General features: G+C 42.6%; 1 protein-coding gene across 4 annotated transcripts in view; it reads left to right on the top strand.

The window, feature by feature from the left end:
* The window catches only part of ttyh2 (tweety family member 2), an 88,754-nt gene extending 72,093 nt beyond the window's left edge, over window positions 1-16,661 (top strand). For 3 of the 4 annotated variants that reach the window (XM_033044554.1, XM_033044553.1, XM_033044555.1), the window contains exons 11-14: window positions 345-487; window positions 1,057-1,257; window positions 2,272-2,350; window positions 15,675-16,661. In XM_033044554.1, the coding sequence (XP_032900445.1) occupies window positions 345-487; window positions 1,057-1,257; window positions 2,272-2,350; window positions 15,675-15,755 (504 nt within the window). In that variant the 3' untranslated portion in view covers window positions 15,756-16,661. The remainder of the gene's footprint in view (window positions 1-344; window positions 488-1,056; window positions 1,258-2,271; window positions 2,351-15,674) is intronic. The other variant, XM_033044557.1, reaches the window with a different exon arrangement.
* Window positions 16,662-19,663: the final 3,002 nt, after the last annotated feature.

Here is a 19,663-nt window from a genome sequence, read left to right on the forward strand (position 1 = left end):
CAGCAAGGAAACAGGCCCTTCGGCCCACTGGGTCCGCGCTGACCAGCGATCCCTGCACATTAACACTATCCTACACCCACTTGCGACAATTTTTACATTTACCGAGCCAATTAACCTACAAACCTGTACGTCTTTGGAGTGTGGGAGGAAACCGAAGATCTCAGATAAAACTCACGCAGGTCACGGGGAGAATTTACAAATTCCGTACAGACAGCACCTGTAGTCGGGATCGAGCCCGGGTCATTCGCTGTAAGGCAGCAACTCTACCGCTGCGCCACCGTGACAACAGTTGTCCTAGTTTATCTCACTTTGTTGGATCTAATTGTTTGTTTGTTTTAACAAAGGATTACCTGGATGCCCTGAACGGTGTTTGCTACGATGGTGTTGAGGGGCTGCTCTACCTGTTATTGTTCTCGCTCCTTGCTGCAGCTGGATTCTGTGCCTTGATCTGTGCCATATCCCGTGGCTACGTTCACTTTGCAAGCAGGCAAGTGGCGGAAATTTTAAATATTTCTAAGAATTATTGCTGAGGTCCAAAAGTACCTTAGAGGAGCAATTGGAGGGTGATTAACTGCAGAAATTGACATTGCAAGTAATTGGATAAAGACCACAGGGGTACTGTTTCTAGAGATTGAGTATTCTTAAGCAGAGGAACATAGACGGAAGATGTATAACAACATCTCTGCTTTGTGCAGAACGTTCTGAGGCTGAGGAATTAGTTACTTTTGGAGTGAATAAATAGAATAAAGACCATGTTGTCATTTAAGGATGGATCCGAATATGTAACGTGCAGTTGTTTCAATTAAGATTAATATGGAATTACACTTGTATTAAGAAGGAACAGGTAACAGATGTCTGAAAATCAATGCTTTCATGAAAATTAAGATGCTGAATATGTTGCTGTTGGAAAATCATTTTCAGCAGTCCAAATATGGTGCATATTAATTTGTGACCTTGATGCCTCTACAAATGTGTATTTTGTGACAACAGGAACTGCATGGATTCCTCTTGTTGTTTTATTGCTGCCATCCTAACATGAGCTGTTTTGTGCTGCAGAGATCGAGATTATGATGACATGGATGAAGCCGACCCTTTTAATCCACAGGCTCGTCGCATAGCAACCCACAACCCGACACGAAGCCAGATACACAGCTTCTGCAGTTTCAACAGCAGTATAGGCAGTCAGACCAATGTCCAGCCGGCTGCCAACGCCAGCATCGCTCAGCCACTCAACACGGCTCCTGTGTCCGAGTACATGTACGTACATCAGTTGCACTAAACTCCAGTTACACTACTGGCCTTGAAATACCTTCTGATCTTGTGTCTCTACTGCAAGTTGCAGTTAGTGTAGTCAAGTGGTTCATTAAAACTACTGTAGGTTATGAAACCACTAAGTTACTACATAATATGAAAATTATCATTTTCATATTATTTATTTCTATCATACTGTTTAACATAATTTACAAAGATTGGGTAAAACCACAAGTAGTGAACAACGAGATATTTTGCAGAAACAAAAAAGCGCAGATGCTAGTTAATACATAAAAGGACACATTGCTGGAGTAACTCGGCTGGTCATGCAGCATCTATGGGGATAGACACAAACAGCTGGAGTAACTCAGCGGGACAGGCAGCATCTCTGGAGAGAAAGAATGGGTGATGTTTCGGGTCGAGACCCTTCCTCAGACATCTGAAGAAGGGTCTCGACCCGAAACATCACCCATTCCTTCTCTCCAGAGATGCTGCCTGTCCCGCTGAGTTACTCCAGCTGTTTGTATCTATCTTTGGTTTAAACCAGCAACTGGTTCCTTCTTACACACAGCAACTCTGGGGAACATGGATAGGCGATGTTTTGGGTTAAAACCTTTCTTCAGACGTCTCGACCCGAAACGTCACCTGTCCATGTTCCTCACAAATGCTGCCTGACGTGCTGAGTTACTCCTGTACTTTGTGTCCTTAAGAAATATTGTGGAACTGTTCATTATAAAGAAATACATCTGTTTATGTCTTTGACTAATACTAAAAATTAAATATCTAAAATTAATTAAAATAGCTTTGTGAGAACTATAATCACTAAAGGTTATCCAATACATGTTCTGGTAGGTTACTGAGAATTGCAGAAATTATCAAGTGTGTATAAAAACCTTGGGAACAGTTTAATGAAAACAAACCCCCCCTCATAACATGATGCTAATTATTTTATTATACAGATTAATTATTTTATTTTACAGATTGATGCAAACCACAATTAATTTCATTTCTCCTACACAGGAATAACACTGTGTTATTTGGTGGGAATCCTCGATTTGAAAATGTTCCACTGATCGGCAGGAATTCACCGCCACCTTCGGTATGTAGGCACAAGAGGCAAATCTATTTTGATGATGTTTGCTGTGATTCTTTTCCTCCTCATTTTCCTTTTGGACCGTTTTCATTCCTTGTTGTAATATTGAGCAAATAGTATCATAGGAATGGTGCAGCACATGAACAGGCCCTTCGGCCCACAATGTTTGTGCCAAACAAGACCAACTATTACCTGCCTGTACATAATCCCTATCCCTCCATTTCCTGCATATTCATGTGCCTATCCACAGGAAACATTAACTGTAGGCCTTGTCACCCTGTCCCGATGAGTGCAAAAGATCCCACAATGAGGAGGAATTTCTTTAGCAAGTGAATCTGTGGAATTCATTGCCACTGATGGCTGTGCAAGCCAATTCTTTGGATAATTTTAAAACAGAGATTAATAGGTTAATGAGTAGTACAGTTGTTAAAGGTTACGGGGAGGAGGCAGGCAAATGGGGTTGAGAGGGAAAAATAGATCAGCATGATCGAATGGTGCGTTACCTCGATGTGCCAATTAGCCTAATTCTGCTCCTATGGTTTATGGTCATACTTTCGAAGGAGAGCAGGGTAGTTATGCGTGTGATTTAGTTACCACCTACTGCTTAACCAAATCACACTGTTCTATCATATTCTAATATTTGTATTGTACAAAATGCCAAGTAATTTTGATCTTGGCCACAAAAATACTGAAGACAGTCTGTCAGCTTATCTGAAAAGTTACAGTGGTATAAATATATTTAAAAGTGGATTTACTTGAAGTATGTGTTGCTGAATGTGATATGACAGTTGTTGATAGATAAGGAAGGTTCAGAAGGATATGGGCCAAACAAGGCAAATGGGACTAGCGTAGATCTTGGTCGACATGGACGATTGGAGCTGAAGGGCCTGTTCTGTGCTCTATCACTCTTTGACAGTCTAGCTAAACACAATGTACATTATTCAGGATATCCCTCTCTTTATCTCCTTGATGGAAATGCATGATTCAGTGGGAAAAAGAACCTCAGTGATCTAATGTAGCTCCATCCTCTGAGGCTTCTTACTCAGGTAGTGGAAATAGATAATACATTTTGAAGAATATACATTAACAAATTCACAGGTTTGATGACTGTTCAGATGGGATAGCTATGAGGTGCTGGGCAGCAGTTTGGGTGAAAGAGATAATGTTGGGGGAGCCTTTATCTTCACAGCAGAAAGCCACGTTTCCTAGTTTCAATTGTCGTCATAGAAAATGGAGCTGGTTGTGATGTTGCAAACCTGGCGACCTCACACGATCAAATGTAGACAGATAGAGTTTTTAAATCGAGCGCGGGGCTTGCTTTCACAGAGGCCCGGGAGCTGTTGGAGCAAGAGGAGGAGTTTCTGGGCGGTGAGTTTTTAAATCGAGCGCGGGGCTTACCGGAATCTGTAACGTTCCACACTTCATAGGAAGGTTTCTGGTGGAAGCCGCTGATTGGTGAAGGCAGACTAGAGGAAGCAGCTGATTGGGTGCAACCTCAGGTTAGCATTTCTGCTTTCTGGTTAAAGATACAGTGCTTTAGTAAAGGTACAGTGAGCTAAGGGTACAGTGCTTTTTTTTTTAGTAAAGGTACTGTTTAAAGGACAAGAGGGAGCAGCTGATTGTGAGTCAGATCCCTGCTGATTTCTTCCAGCAGTTTGTATTGTATTGTACTTGTATTGTATCCAGGGTAAGGCGGGAAAATGAGGGCCAGGGCGATTTACTGTTCTGGATGTCAGATGTGGGAGGTCATGGAGTCGGATAGCCCTCCAGACGTCCACATCTGCGCCAGGTGCATCGAGATGGGGCTCCTAAGAGACCGTATTAGGAACCTGGAGCAGCAGCTCGATGACCTCTGTCTGGTCAGGGAGAGTGAGGAGGTCATAGAGAGGAGTTATAGGGAGGTGGTCACTCCAAAACCACAGGAGACAGACATGTGGGTCACGCTTAGGAAGGGCAATGGGCAGAGGCAGGGACGAGTGAGTACCCCAGTGTCTGTACACCTTGAAAATAAGTACTCCTGTTTGAGTACGGTTGGGGGGGACAGCCTGCCCGGGGGTAGCGACAGCGGCCGGGCCTCCGGCACAGAGACCGGCCCTGTTGCTCAGAAAGGTAGGGAAAAAAAGAGGAGGGCAATAGTGATTGGGGACTCTATAGTTAGGGGGTCGGATAGGCGATTCTGTGGACGCAGTCGGGAGACCCGGATGGTAGTCTGCCTCCCTGGTGCCAGGGTCACGGATGTGTCTCAACGCGTCCAAGATATCCTGAAATCAGAGGGAGAGGAGCCTGAGGTCGTGGTACATATAGGTACCAATGACATAGGTAAAAAAAGAGAAGAGGTCCTGAAGGGAGAATTTAGGGAGTTGGGAGGAGAGTTAAGGAAAAGGACCAAAAAAGTAACCATCTCAGGATTACTGCCTGTGCCACGCGACAGTGAGAGTAGGAATGGAGCGAGGTGGAGGACAAATGCGTGGCTGAAGGACTGGTGCAGTGGGCAGGGATTCAAGTTTCTGGATCATTGGGACTTCTTTTGGGGAAGGTGTGACCTGTACAGAAAGGACGGGCTGCACTTGAACCCGAGGGGGACAATATCCTGGCGGGGAGATTTGCAAAGGCTACTGGGGAGACTTTAAACTAGAATGGTTGGGGGGAGGGACTCAAATAGAGAAAGCTAGTAGACAGAGTGTGAGGCAGGAGGCAGAGAAAGGAAGCACTCGGACCCAAAATCTAGGGGAGAAAGAAGAAAAAGAAAATAAACAGAGAATAAGAGGCGGTGGGTTTCTTAAATGTGCATATTTTAATGCTAGGAGCATTGTAAGAAAGGTGGATGAGCTTAGAGCCTGGATTGATACCTGGAAGTATGATGTTGTGGCGATCAGTGAAACATGGTTGCAGGAGGGCTGTGATTGGAAACTAAATATTCCAGGATTTCGTTGCTTCAGGTGTGATAAAATTGGAGGGCAAGAGGTGGAGGTGTTGCATTGCTTGTCAGGGAAGATATTACAGCAGTGCTTTGGCAGGATAGATTGGAGGGATCGTCGAGGGAGGCTATTTGGGTGGAACTGAGAAGTGGGAAAGGTGTAGCAACACTTATAGGGGTGTATTATAGACCGCCAAATGGGGAGCGAGAATTGGAAGAGCAAATATGTAAGGAGATAGCAGATATTAGTAGTAAGCACAAGATAGTGATTGTGGGAGATTTCAATTTTCCACACATAGACTGGGAAACACATTCTGTAAATGGGCTGGATGGTTTGGAGTTTGTAAAATGTGTGCAGGATAGTTTTTTGCAGCAATACATAGAGGTACCTACTAGAGAAGGGGCAGTGCTGGACCTCCTGTTAGGAAATGAGACAGGTCAGGTGGCGGAGGTATGCGTTGGGGAGCACTTCGGGTCCAGTGATCACAATACCATTAGTTTCAATATAATTATGGAGAGGGTCAGAACTGGACCTAGGGTTGAGATTTTTGATGAGATGCGAAAGGATTTAAAAGGAGTGAATTGGGACATTTTGGTTTATGGGAAGGATGTAGAAGAGAAATGGAGGACATTTAAAGGGGAAATTTTAAGAGTACAGAATCTTTATGTCCCTGTTCGGTTGAAAGGAAATAGTAAAAATTGGAAAGAGCCATGGTTTTCAAGGGAAATTGGACACTTGGTTTGGAAAAAGAGAGAGATCTACAATAATTATAGGCAGCATGGAGTGAATGAGGTGCTTGAGGAGTATAAAGAATGTAAAAAGAATCTTATGAAAGAAATTAGAAAAGCTAAAAGAAGATATGAGGTTGCTTTGGCAAGTAAGGTGAAAGTAAATCCAAAGGGTTTCTACAGCTATATTAATAGCAAAAGGGATAAAATTGGTTCATTAGAGAGGCAGAGTGGACAGCTATCTGCAGAGCCAAAAGAGATGGGGGAGATATTGAACAATTTCTTTTCTTCGGTATTCACCAAGGAGAAGGATATTGAATTATGTGAGGTAAGGGAAACAAGTAGAGTAGCTATGGATACTATGAGATTCAAAGAAAAAGAAGTACTGACACTTTTGAAAATTATAAAAGTGGATAAGTCTCCAGGTCCTGACAGGATATTCCCTAGGACAATGAGGGAAGTTAGTGTAGAAATAGCAGGGGATATGACAGAAATATTTCAAATGTCATTAGAAACGTGAATAGTGCCCGAGGATTGGCGTACTGCGCATGTTGTTCCATTGTTTAAAAAGGGTTCTAAGAGTAAACCTAGCAATTATAGACCTGTTAGTTTGACTTCAGTGGTGGGCAAATTAATGGAAAAGATACTTAGAGATAATATATATAAGCATCTGGATAAACAGGGTCTGATTAGTAACAGTCAACATGGATTTGTGCCTGGAAGGTCATGTTTGACTAATCTTCTTGAATTTTTTGAAGAGGTTACTAGGGAAATTGATGAGGGTAAAGCAGTGGATGTTGTCTATATGGACTTTAGTAAGGCCTTTGGCAAGGTTCCTCATGGAAGGTTGGTTAAGAAGGTTCAATTGTTGGGTATAAATGCAGCAGTAGCAAGATGGATTCAACAGTGGCTGAATGGGAGATGCCAGAGAGTAATGGTGGATGGCTGTTTGTCAGGTTGTAGGCAGGTGACTAGTGGGGTGCCTCAGGGATCTGTGTTGGGTCCACTGTTGTTTGTCATGTACATCAATGATCTGGATGAAGGTGTGGTAAATTGGATTAGTAAGTATGCAGATGATACTAAGAAAGGTGGTGTGGATAATGAAGTAGATTTCCAAAGTCTACAGAGAGATTTAGGCCATTTGGAGGAATGGGCTGAAAGATGGCAGATGGAGTTTAATGCTGATAAGTGTGAGGTGCTACATCTTGGCAGGACAAATCAAAATAGGACGTACATGGTAAATGGTAGCGAATTGAGGAATGCAGTTGAACAGAGGGATCTAGGAATAACTGCATAGTTCCCTGAAGGTGGAATCTCATATAGATAGGGTGGTAAAGAAAGCTTTTGGTATGCTAGCCTTTATAAATCAGAGCATTGAGTATAGAAGTTGGGATGTAATGTTAAAATTGTACAAGGCATTGGTGAGACCAATTCTGGAGTATGGTGTACAATTTTGGTCGCCCAATTATAGGAGGGATGTCAACAAATAGAGAGAGTGCAGAGGAGATTTACTAGAATGTTGCCTGGGTTTCAACAACCAAGTTACAGAGAAAGGTTGAATAAGTTAGGTCTTTATTCTCTGGAGCGCAGAAGGTTAAGGGGGGACTTGATAGAGGTCTTTAAAATGATGAGAGGGATAGACAGAGTTGACGTGGACAAGCTTTTCCCATTGAGAGTAGGGAAGATTCAAACAAGAGGACATGACTTCAGAATTAAGGGACAGAAGTTTAGGGGTAACATGAGGGGGAACTTCTTTACTCAGAGAGTGGTAGCTGTGTGGAATGAGCTTCCAGTGGAAGTGGTGGAGGCAGGTTCGATTTTATCATTTAAAAATAAATTGGATAGGTATATGGATGGGAAAGGAATGGAGGGTTATGGTCTGAGTGCAGGTAGATGGGACTAGGGGAAAATAATTGTTCGGCACGGACTTGTAGGGCCGAAATGGCCTTTTTCCATGCTGTAATTGTTATATGTTATATGGTTATATGAAATACTCTTGGTGACTGATGGGACCAGTCCTTATCCTGACATATAAAATAGGCAGCAAAATATCTCTCACTTTCTTTATGATACATCTGCATTCCATTTATTGCAACTTCACAGTCCAATTGGGACAAGGTTTTGTAAAATTTATAGGTATTCGTAATGACAATATTTCTCATACATTGCTTGATCATCATTTGATTAATGGAGAGAGAGGGCACTCAGAGATGATAAAGAAAACTATGATGTTTTGTATAAATATTTTATGGCATAATATTTACAAATTTTGAAGAGATTTTAATTCACAACCACAGGATCATATTAATTTCAAAGAAATGAGTCTTTCTGTGATTGACTCTTTTTACATTTAACATGGAGTTAGTGAAATATTGTACTTCCGGTGGCGCTGGTGCCAGCAGCCTCCACCTACAGCCTACACAATCTTTTTGTTTTTTTGTTTATTTAGTTATGTAAAAGTGTGTTTTTTGGTGGTTTTTTTGTGTTTTTATGTGGGGGAAGAGGGTACGGTGCGGGGGATACCGTCCTTCAGCCGCTTCCTGGTGAAGACGCGACTATTATTCGAGTCGCGTCCTCGCCACCCCCCCCCCCCCCCAGCGGCCTACCTACTGGATTGGCGTGGCCTTTCCTGCCGGGATCGACCAGAGCTCCAGCAGCGGCGGGACAGCGCTGATACATCGCGGGGCTGGCGATGCCTTACCGGGGATCGCCGTCTGGAGCCCGGAGTGCTGGGCCTGCGGCACCGACATCCTGGAGCTGCGGTTTGCGGAGCTCCCAACGCGGGCGGCGCTGATGGACAGCGCGGGGTCCTGCGACTCTGCCCGGCTCGGCCTGCGGACACGGGAGCTGCGGACTCCGGCTGCGGGAGGCGGCTGATCAGGAGGTCCGGGCCGCTGAGGAGGATGTTCACCGTCAGGGTTCGGCGTCGGCGTTCCACCAGCCCGGCGTGAGGGCCTGAACATCGGGCCACCCGGGGCGGCGACTGCGGGTGCTAGGAAGGCCTCGACCACGAGTGAACATCTGGGAAGAACGGAGGGGAGGCTGGCTGGACTATGGTGCCTTCCTCACCTTGGTGCCACTGTGTTATGTTGTGTCGTGGACTTTCACTGTTTGTGCTTTTTTTTAAATTCTATTTTATTTTTAATATGTTTTATTATTTATTATTATTTATTTATTTTTATTTTTATGATACTGCCTGTAAGGGAAATTCATTTCGTTGTCTCTAACTGAGACAATGACAATAAATTTGAATACAATACAATACAAAAAAATGTTCAACATATTAAACCGATGAAGGAATGCTTGAGGCAGCAGCTTTCCAAATGGAACTATTTGTGTTGATGCATTGTGATGGTGCTTATCCCCGTCATGAAGTCAAGTACTTTGTACTATTTCATGGTAGCTTCAGTGAACAAAGATTAACTTAAATGTTTGTTTTTAACTCCATTTACTCATAAGTGATGAAGTATTTTGTGAAAGCCCATTGGAATATTTTCTGGATACTAATGTAAATGATGTTGGTTGTATTAGGGTGCTCAATGAGATTGGCAGGATCCAGAGGCTGAGTATTCATCTGGTTCACAATGTGGTAAAGTCACATCAGCCATGACTACGGCGTGGCGCCAGCAATGGCTGCCTCGCCAACAGTGTCTGTCCTTTCCTTCTTTGTGTTTTAATTGTGTGTTAAATGTATGTTTTTGCTGATCTTTAGCTTGTTTTATGTGGGGGGGGGTGTCTTTGGGGAAACCTTTTCTAAACTCTAACCTCGACGGAGATGCAATTTTTTTCCATATCGTATCTACGTCCGCGTTGTGGCCTTTGCTGGAGACCGATTTTGAGAGGTCCACTGCGGTGCCTGCGGACTTGCCATCACGGAGCTCTCGATCCCTTTGCCAGGGGTTGAGCTCTGAGCTCCAACCATGGGTGCGTGCGGACTTAACATCATGGATCCCGTGGTCAGAGGCCAACTTTGGGGACTCCAAGCCGCAGGAGTTTCGACCGCCCCGACGCGGGAGTTTTGATCGCCCTGACGTAGGGGCATCGAGCGCCGGCTGCGGGTGCATCGATCACCCCGACGGATGGTTCGAGTGCCCCGACCGTGGGAAAATAAAGAGGAAGGAGATTGACTGTTTTGCCTTCCATCACAGTGAGGAATGTGTAGAATCCGCTGTGGTGAATGTTTATGTTAACATTTATGTAGTTGTGTGTCTTGTCGCTTTTTTTCATATGGCTGTTTGGTAATAAGCGAGTTCGGTATTCATGCCCAGGTCATAGGTCACTAGCTATAAAACAGTCTTGGCAACGGTGGTGCTGCATTGTGTGCAGGTTTGTGTTTCCTCCGTAGTCGGGGTCGGCTCTCTGTCGCTGCGGGTGCTGTTGAGTTGCTGTTGGGCCGTCCCCATCCTCTCCTCGGTGTCTGCCCTGTTCGGAGGTGTCTGGGGTGGCCCTGGGCTGGCGGGGCGGCCCCGGACCTGCAGCCGCTGCCTCCAGCTCTACTCTGTCTGTCCCACCCGGGTTGGCCCAGGCAGCCCTCCACCTCCTCCCCCCTCCCCTCAGTCCAACACCAAGATCCTGCTAAAGATGGGCAGCCGCCGGCCCATCTTGAAGACGGGCGACTCGGAGCCGCTGCTGCTGGAGTCGTCCTAGTCGGAGAGAGAGTCTGCGGACGGCTTGTACTTGGTTTAGCAGCTGAGGCCGTAGGCGAAATGGCAATTGTCGCTGTAGCGGCCCATCGGAGAGCGGGTTCCTCTGCAGTTGGAACGGGGTTGAGCTAGAGTTGACGCTGTCTGTGGTTCTGTGGGCCTGGGGCCGCTGGTGTTGTCGGTCCGGGCTGTCGGTTGGCCCGGCAGGAGAGGCGGAGGTGAGCTGGGGTTGGTGCTTCTCCGCGCTGGGCCTGGGGGGGGGGGGGGAGGGAGGGACCGGGGACGGTCCAGTGGCAGTTCGGCGGTGCTTGCGGGTCTTCTCCCTCCCCCACCCCCAACACGCCCGGTCTCTCACTGAATAAAGACAAAAAAAATCAGACCCAAACTATACTCACTGAATCTACAGCGCTTCGTTCGATTTTAATTTATAGCTTTCGACCTTTGGCAAATCCCTTGAATCCTTGCGTTTTTCGAAATACCGAACTCGCTTATTCGCATATCACTGTACCTTAATTGGTACACGTGACAATAAAAGTCCTTTGTGAAGCCTGTGAGGGGGGAAAAATACTAATACAAGGATTTGAATCCAGTTATTATTTGAGAAATATCTTCAATTAGGATTTTTGAATTGGATTGAAAATTTAATTCAGCAAGTAAACAGGCCATTCGGCCCACCGAGTCCACACCAACAATCGATCGCCCATTCACACTAGTTCTATGTTATCCCACTTTATCATCCACTAAGGACAATTTACAGCGGCCAATTAACTTGCATGTCCTTGGGATGTGGCACAAAACCAAAGCCTCTGGGGAAATCTACATGGAAACAGGGAGAAAGTGCAAACTCCACACAGACATCATTCGAGGTCAGGATCGAACCCGGGTCTCTGGAGTTGTGAGGTAGTAGCTCTACCAGCTGTGCCACTGGTAGTATTTAGCTGGTACATTCACCCTCACAATTTCTCACTTGTTTTTGATTCCAAGCCTCCATTTGTTGTTTTGAATTTTTTTTATTTATCGTATGGTTTTTGTTTCAACGACAGAATGTTCTCATAGTTAAGTTGGTACTTTGTGTATTTTTCCTGCCGCCTATTAAGATTGAGGAATATTCCATGTGATCAAAGTTGCATTCTGTTACTGGTTCTGTTACTAAAATTGTAATACCAATATTTCATTTTTCTGGATAATTTTCGAGCCGAATTATCAGTGATACGAAACAGTAAGTTCTTGGCATTTTTTGTTCAACATATTTTGTTTCATTTCCACCAGTGATCATTTGATATTTTTTAAATCAGCCATCTGTCATGAATTTTCCATTGTTATGTTTTTTTTTAAATCTCAACCATTATGTAAGGAAAAGCAGAAGTTTTGGATTCAGCTGACTTGAATATGATTTGCCATCCCCAGAGGTTTCCTTTTCATTCTTTATTCAGGCATCCCTCACTTACAAGAGAAACTTATCCAATTTAGTTCTTGCATTATGATAAATTTTTGCCGCCATCTAACTTACCGGCCGACATTTCACAGCAAATAATTCTCCTTTTTTTCCAAACTTTCAAAAAGTTCTTTAAGCTCCCAGTCTTCCCGCCTGACCCACCCATTCCTTCTATCCAGAGAAGCTGGCTGTCCCGCTGAGTTACTCCGCATTTTGTGTCTATTAGGGACACCGAACATTGCTCAGTTTCAGACGCAGCCCAAGTACTTGATTTTTATTCTTTAGTTAATTGTTTTCAAAAGCCCTTCCCCATCTTCCCCCTTCTGGTGGAAGAGCTGATATAATTAACTGAGAAAACCCATTATTAAAAACAGTGAAAGCAAGTTTATTTTCTTGTTTTACCACCGTAAGCAATGATGGCGTCATTCAGTGTTTTGAAACAATTCCTCCATGGAAGATTGACAGGTAATACAATGTAGCTGTATACAAGAGGTTTAAAAATAGCTGCAGATGATAAAGGGCGAAAGCAAAGACAGGAAATAGAAATGGGAAGAGTGTTTGCAGTGGACGGATATGACCATATGTAACCTAGTCAGAAGTCATGCAGAAATTACGCCACAAAACCATCACTTCGCCCTAAACTTGGCTTAATCTGTTTCAGTCTTGGGGTGTATGTGTAAAACTCTAGTTACAGGAGACTGTTGTGTCATTGTTTGAATTCAGACCCATTGTCCTATTGCTATTGCTATTTTCCTGTTTGTATACTAAAGCCTCAACCCTATAATTACCCGTCATTTCATTCCCAGGCCTCTCTTTAAATTATGTTTGTGCCATACTTTTATACTTGTTCAAATATTTGGAGAAATCTTGACAATTCCGTATTGAGAATAATATTGAGTAACAGTAACTACTGCAGTTGCCAAGCCTTTTTCGTCTTTACGAAGGTCCTTGTAATCGTTTAATTTATCACTTCTATTAAACTACCTCCATTACGTTCACTTGACCCTGCCCATCAACACTTACCAGTAATCCTTTTTTTCAATTTATTAACACCAATACAACGTTGTCCTTGTTCAGAATCGTCATTCAGAATTAAAAACCACTTGTTCCTGTGCTCTTTTAGACAAACAGATCAGCATTTGTTGGGAGATTTTTAAATGAAGCAATCAAACCAAGTCTACTGTTTGCATATTAATTCAACACCAGAGAATTTCTGATCTCCTGCACAATAATGTTGTCCCTCTTACTCATTTAATCTGAATATCTTTCATTTAAAATTAAATTGAATCTACAAAATAATACACACTCCTGCAACCTTTTGTGTACATTTTTGTAATTACTTCAATAATTTATATTTGTCTCATGAAATTATGGTTTGTGGTAAATTAAAACTAACCCCTTTCGTTTATTTCTTGTATTAGTAATACAGCACGGAAACGGGCCCTTCGGCCCAACATCCATGCTATCAAATGCCCCATCTAAACAAGTTCCCCTTGCCTGCATTTCTTCCATATCCATATTCCAAATCTTTTCTATCCATGTACCTGTCTTTTTTTTTTTTATTATTATTTTTATTAGAAGTACGGTAAATTACAATAATACACAACACATATATCTTAATACATTTTTTGTACCGCTTCATTTTTTTGAGCTTTAAGAAAAAGATAGAAGTAAGGAAAGTAAAGAAGGTGCGCAAGAGTCGTGAAGTGCAAGAGAGTGTTGGGAAAAGAAAGCCCCTTAGAAAAGAAGTTAGAGAAGGAAGTAAAGTAAGAAAGTAGACCCTAGAAAAGAAAGAAAAAGAAAGTAGGAACAATCGCTCTATTATAACATTATACTCCACAGAAAGGGGACTACCAACCAAGTCTGTTTTTGTTGTTTTACCTCCCATTGCCAGGTCCTGATACCATTTATTTATTTATTTATTTTTAAAATTACTATTGCACCTCATGCTTGTAATAGCTGTCTTTTAAACATTCCTGCCTTGACCACTTCCTCTGGCAGCTCATTCCATATACCCACCTGTGTGAAAAAAGTTGTCTCTCAGATCCCTATCAAATCTTACCCCTCTCACCTTAAACTAATGCCCCTGGGTTCTTGATTCCCCTAATCTGAGCAAAAGACTGTGCATTCACCATCTCTATTCCCCTCATGCTGTTATACAACTCTCTCAGATCACCTCTCAGCCTCCAACGCTGCATGGAATAAAGTCCTAGCCTGCCCAACCTCTCCTTGTACTGTAGCTCAGGCCCCCAAGTCCTGGCAACATCCATGTAAATCTTCCCTGCACTCTTTCCAACTTAGTGGCATCTATGGAACAAAGTAATGGGATATTTCTTCATCACTCCTCTCCATTTTATTTTTTAGCATCTCTGCAGTCAACCTTTAAAAGCATTCCATAAACAGCAAGTTACATCCAATTGTGGCAAACTTGATTTTTCATTCAACCTTGCTGACAATACAAAAGTGAGTGATTTTGCAGATAGTGAAGATGGTTGTGAAAGATTGCAGCAGGATCTGGATTGATTAGCCAGGTGGGCGGAAGAATGGTTGATGGAACTTAATACAGAGAAGTGTGAGGTGTTTCATTTTGGACGTTGTACAAGGGCATGACCTACACAGTAAATGGTAGGGCTCTGGTTAGTGTTGTAGAGCAGAGCGATCTAGGAGTACAGGTGCATGGTTCCTTGAAGGTCCAGTCGCAGGTGGATAAGGTGGTGAAAAAGGCTTTTGGCACTTAGGCCAAAATACTAGTCAAAGTATTGAGTATGGAAGTTGGGAGGTCATGTTACAGTTGTATATAGACGTTGGTGAGACAACATTTAGAATAATTGTGTTCTGTTCAGGGCACCATGTTATAGGAAAGATATTGTCAAGCTTGAAAGGGTTCAGAAAAGATTTACGAGGATGTTGCCAGGACTAGAGGGTGTGAGCTATAGGGAGAGGTTGAATAAGCTGGGTCTCTTCCATGAGCGCGGGAGGATGAGGGATGATCTTATAGAGGTATACAAAATCATGAGGGGAATAGATCGGGTAGATGCACAGTCTTTTACCCAGAGTAGGGGAATCGATGACCAGAGGACATAGGTTCAAGGTGAAGGGGAAAAGGTTTAATAGGAATTCGAAGGGTAACTTTTTCACACAAAGGGTATGGAACAAGCTGCCAAAAGAGATAGTTGAGGCTGGGACTATCCCATTGTTTAAAAAACAGTTAGACAGGAACATGGATAGGACAGGTTTGGAGGGATATGGACCAAGCGCAGGCAAGTGGGACAAGTGTAGCTGGGACATTGTTGGCCGGTGTGGGTAATATGGCCCGAAGGGCCTGTTTCCATACTGTATCACTCTATGACTCTATAACTAACCCGTGTCAATGACATTTCTCCTGTAAATGCTTCTACCCTTTAACCTAGAACAGTTTATTATCTGTTTGCTAACTGTATTTTGTGATCACTGAATTCAAAACTTGCTTTTTATTATCTTACATTACTGTCACTGAACCTCCGAGACTCAAATTGTGTTCATGAAAAATCACATTGCTTTGTATATTTTTATGTTTGAATGTTTATTGAGATGTTTCCTTACTGATAATTTATGTCTCCCTTCCAGTACACACCCAGTATGAGAGCGACCTACCTTGCCGTGAGTGAAGAACCAAACAGAATATACGGAAATATATTTCCTGTTTAACATTTCTGCTAGGCTTCATAGCAGAGTTCAAAAGTTCCAAATAATAGCCCAAAGTCTTACTGTACTAAACAAAGAACGTGCTCTGGCCAAAACCTTCTGGTTCAATGAAGTCTGATGGAGCAAGTCAAGAGATGTCGGCAATCTATTAACATTTTTCTGAAATGACTGTTACTGAATGCTTGACATTATCTCTGAAAATACTGCATGATTTTTATGTACCTTTATTGATGACTGGTGTACAACAGATATGTGCTTAGAAGATGATTTTGAATTGCCTTTCAATTAGCATTTGATACATGGAGTGCCTTGCAGACACCTTTTTAGAAAAACTTGTTAATTTGTACTGAATATCCACAATTAAGTTTAATGATGAGTTTAATTCTAGGGCTTTAATCCATGATTAATTGCAGAACACCCTGGAGTGTGATTTATTTTATTCTTGATCAAGATCACGATCAAAGACTGCATTTCCCCAAAAAATCAACACTATTCTAACCGGTTCACCGTGCTTTTGTGTGTTTGCTTTCTTGCCAATTGCAGCAAAATATTGTCTGATCATGGAGTAGACGAGGAATCTTGCATTCTGCCAGTCAATAGAGGAGGGATCAGCAAATGAGTGTGGGGGCCAAGGGGAATAAGAAAAGTACAACTTTTTAAAAAACAAATACAAATTCTCAACACGTAATTTCTTTTAGGACTGACTCTGCCATGAATTTTCTTCAGTAAATTTTAGTTAATCCCATTTTATACGAGAGATGCAAATCCCACGCTAGTCAGTCTGAATGACATAAATGGCACTGTGGGTAATGTGTGTTTTCTGATAAAATAATCATTTGCCATTACAGTAATAAAGTGCTTTTTTTCTAATAAAACTGAATCTAAATTCAGATTCCAGATTTAAAATTTGTATTAGGTTCCTTTTATAAAATAATGTGACAGTATTTCACCAAATTGTATTAGCTGATATGCATGTATGGAATGGTGCCTGGCTTTTTCACTATGGTGCCTCTCTTTCACCTATGATCTCCTTTCTGGAGTTGGTGATTTCCCTAAACATTATCCTGTATTCTGCAGCAGCAGGAACACTTGACAGTATCAAGCTGCATTCACTGATGTTATACCGTGAAAACGGTAGCAATCTGAGGATTTGTTGGAAATGTGAAAATTTCAAAGTAGCTGCAATTGACTTAGAGCCCCATCACAAACATACTGCCACAGTGACTGTCACTGGAATTAACAGGAGCTTCAAGAAGGCTGTGTGAACTTGGGCTAATTGCTGCTTACAAAGTTCACATGCCACTAGATGTTACTGCAGGTTTGTGGAAAAGACAGCATGCTGTGTTCCAATCATGTATAATTAATGAAGATTGTGAAAAAAGGTTTTTATGGAAGAAAGTCTCAGGCAATGACAAAGCGAAGCTCAGGATAACAGAAGGGTCTCGACCCGAAACGCCACCTATTCCTTCGCTCCATAGATGCTGCCTCACCCGCTGAGTTTCTCCAGCATTTTTGTCTACCATGTGGTAACAGCTCAGCATTTGGCTCTTAACCGGTTTGTTAACTTAAAATGATTTTTAAACTTTCTATGTTTACATGCCACATTTATGTTTTAGCTATTTAAATGAAGTGCAGATTTTATTTGTTTCACCTGTATGTTCCTTTGTGTTTTCAACCATCCCACCTACGTGTCCATAGATGAGGAGACCCTGAAGGAGAGAAACACCTTTTTGATTTGTGATCCAGAATTATGTTTGTGGACTTTGTAAACCCAATGTAGCGAACTATAAGCAAATGTCAGGTGCCATGCCTGGAGTACGGAACGAGAGCTGCTTTGACCCATCCAGGAGAGGGTGCCAGCAGAGGTTTTCCATTGACATGAGACAATGTTGTGTGAATAAGTAATGATCCAGGTGGCCACCTCTATGATGTATGAAGGAGGACTTTCAGCACTGCTCTGGGACTCACACTGCCTCACAATTAATTCAACCATGAAACACAGATTGTGAGAACATGGATCATTTCAGTCAGGCAACTACATTATCGCCGTGCCACCAGCTGATGGATATCACATCCCTGGCAGTTTCTGACTTCACCGATTTCTGACCCATCTCAGGCACAAAAAAGAGACATCCATCACGTTTATTGGCACAGTGCAGACTCGAAAGGCCAAATGGCCTCCTTCTGCACCTATTTTCTAAGTATTGGAACCCAATTACATTTTGATGGCGTTGAAACTATCACATCAGGAAAAGATTGATTAAATGCGATGATTCAGTGTAATTTTTGTGAAATTAGTGGAAAGATATTCATAAAGCTTAAATGTTATATGACATCTCTGACTGCAACAGCTGCCATTGGAATGAATATTAGGCAACAGAGATTATTACCTGAATTATTGTTATTATTTTCAATTTGAAGAAGGGTCCTGACCTGAAACATCACCTGTCCATTTTCTCCAGAGATGCTGCTTGACCCACTGAGTTATTGAGCATTTTGTGTCCATCTTTGGTATAAACCAGCACCTGTAGTTTGTATTTATTATTTTAGAGATGATTACCCACTGAAGTAAAATGCACAGTGCTGGAGGAAATCTGGGTCAAGCAGCATCTGTGGAGGGAATGGACAGATGATGTTTCAGGTTGTGACATTTCTTCAGACTGAGACCTGAAAAGTCATCTGTCCATTCCCTCCACAGATACTGCCTGTCCTCCTGAGCTCCTCCAGCATGTTGTGTTTTGCCCAAGACGTCATTATCGCAGTATGTTGTGTCTCCATTACCCAGTGAAGTAATGGATCACAGGACAACTAACTAGAACCAGAAGGAAAGGTCCACGTGTGATGTGTGCCCATAGCAAGTAATGAGGCTAATGGCTGGGGGGCTCATTGTTCCAAATGAGACAATGCAGTCGTACTCTGTAAATGTGACACAGATTGTGTCAGGGATTTGCACGTTACAGCATTCTCTTTGTAGATCCTTGACTAGCAAACATGGATGAGTCTAATGTCTAAATAAGGGCCCAACCCGTAACATCATCTATCCATTTCCTCCAGCGATGCTGCCTGACCTGAGTTACTCAAGCACTTAATAGCACGATTGCCTCAGGTTCATGGGCAGGCGGAGGAGGCAAAGGAGGTTGTGGACAGGTTTCACTGCCATGTAGATGAACAATCCTGTATTGCACAATCTTTGTCCATGGGCCAATACCCTCAGTCCAGGAATCAATCAGCCTTCTGATTCCATGCTGCATTGACACGTGAGCAAATCCTTCCCTGAACAGAGAACACAAAAGAACATAGGGTATCAACAAAGCCTTGTCATTATCTGGAAACCCTTTTATTTTGTGTTTCAACCCCTTTGTCACAAAGATCAGAAATCCATTTGCCTTCCTTATCATTAATTGTTGCTGTCTACCCTGCGTCAGTTCAGTCTGTTTGCATTAGAAAACGAGAGCTCCAGTGGCCACAGATCAGGAAGCTTTCTTTTCATTGTTCCTTTTGCGTGGAGAATTGGACAAAGTAAATGGGCAGTTTCCTTCAGGCCACAAGTGAATACTGTTGGTTTCTGCTGACTGCAAATCTGGGCCACTTTCAAAAAAGGTCTGCTGAGTTGTCCCATACGTGGAGCCAGCATTTTCTTTACCACGCTACATGCATTGATTTAAATTAAAAGAAGAGCTGCAACTTAAAATGCTTTACATACTATGCCCGAACTATATCGGATGTGATTTGTTTACTGGACATCCACGTTTATTAAATCCTTATCAATGTTGCTAAGGAATTATCTGACAAACAATTAATGACAATAGTTGTGTGTTTAATAAACAGGAAACTTGCACATACTGTCCAGAACAAATGTTCTGCAGTTTGACTTGTAATCCAAACAGCTTCAGCCAACAAAAGAATTATAA

Source organism: Amblyraja radiata, chromosome 26, assembly GCF_010909765.2.
Source record: "Amblyraja radiata isolate CabotCenter1 chromosome 26, sAmbRad1.1.pri, whole genome shotgun sequence".
Classification (NCBI taxonomy): domain Eukaryota; kingdom Metazoa; phylum Chordata; class Chondrichthyes; order Rajiformes; family Rajidae; genus Amblyraja; species Amblyraja radiata.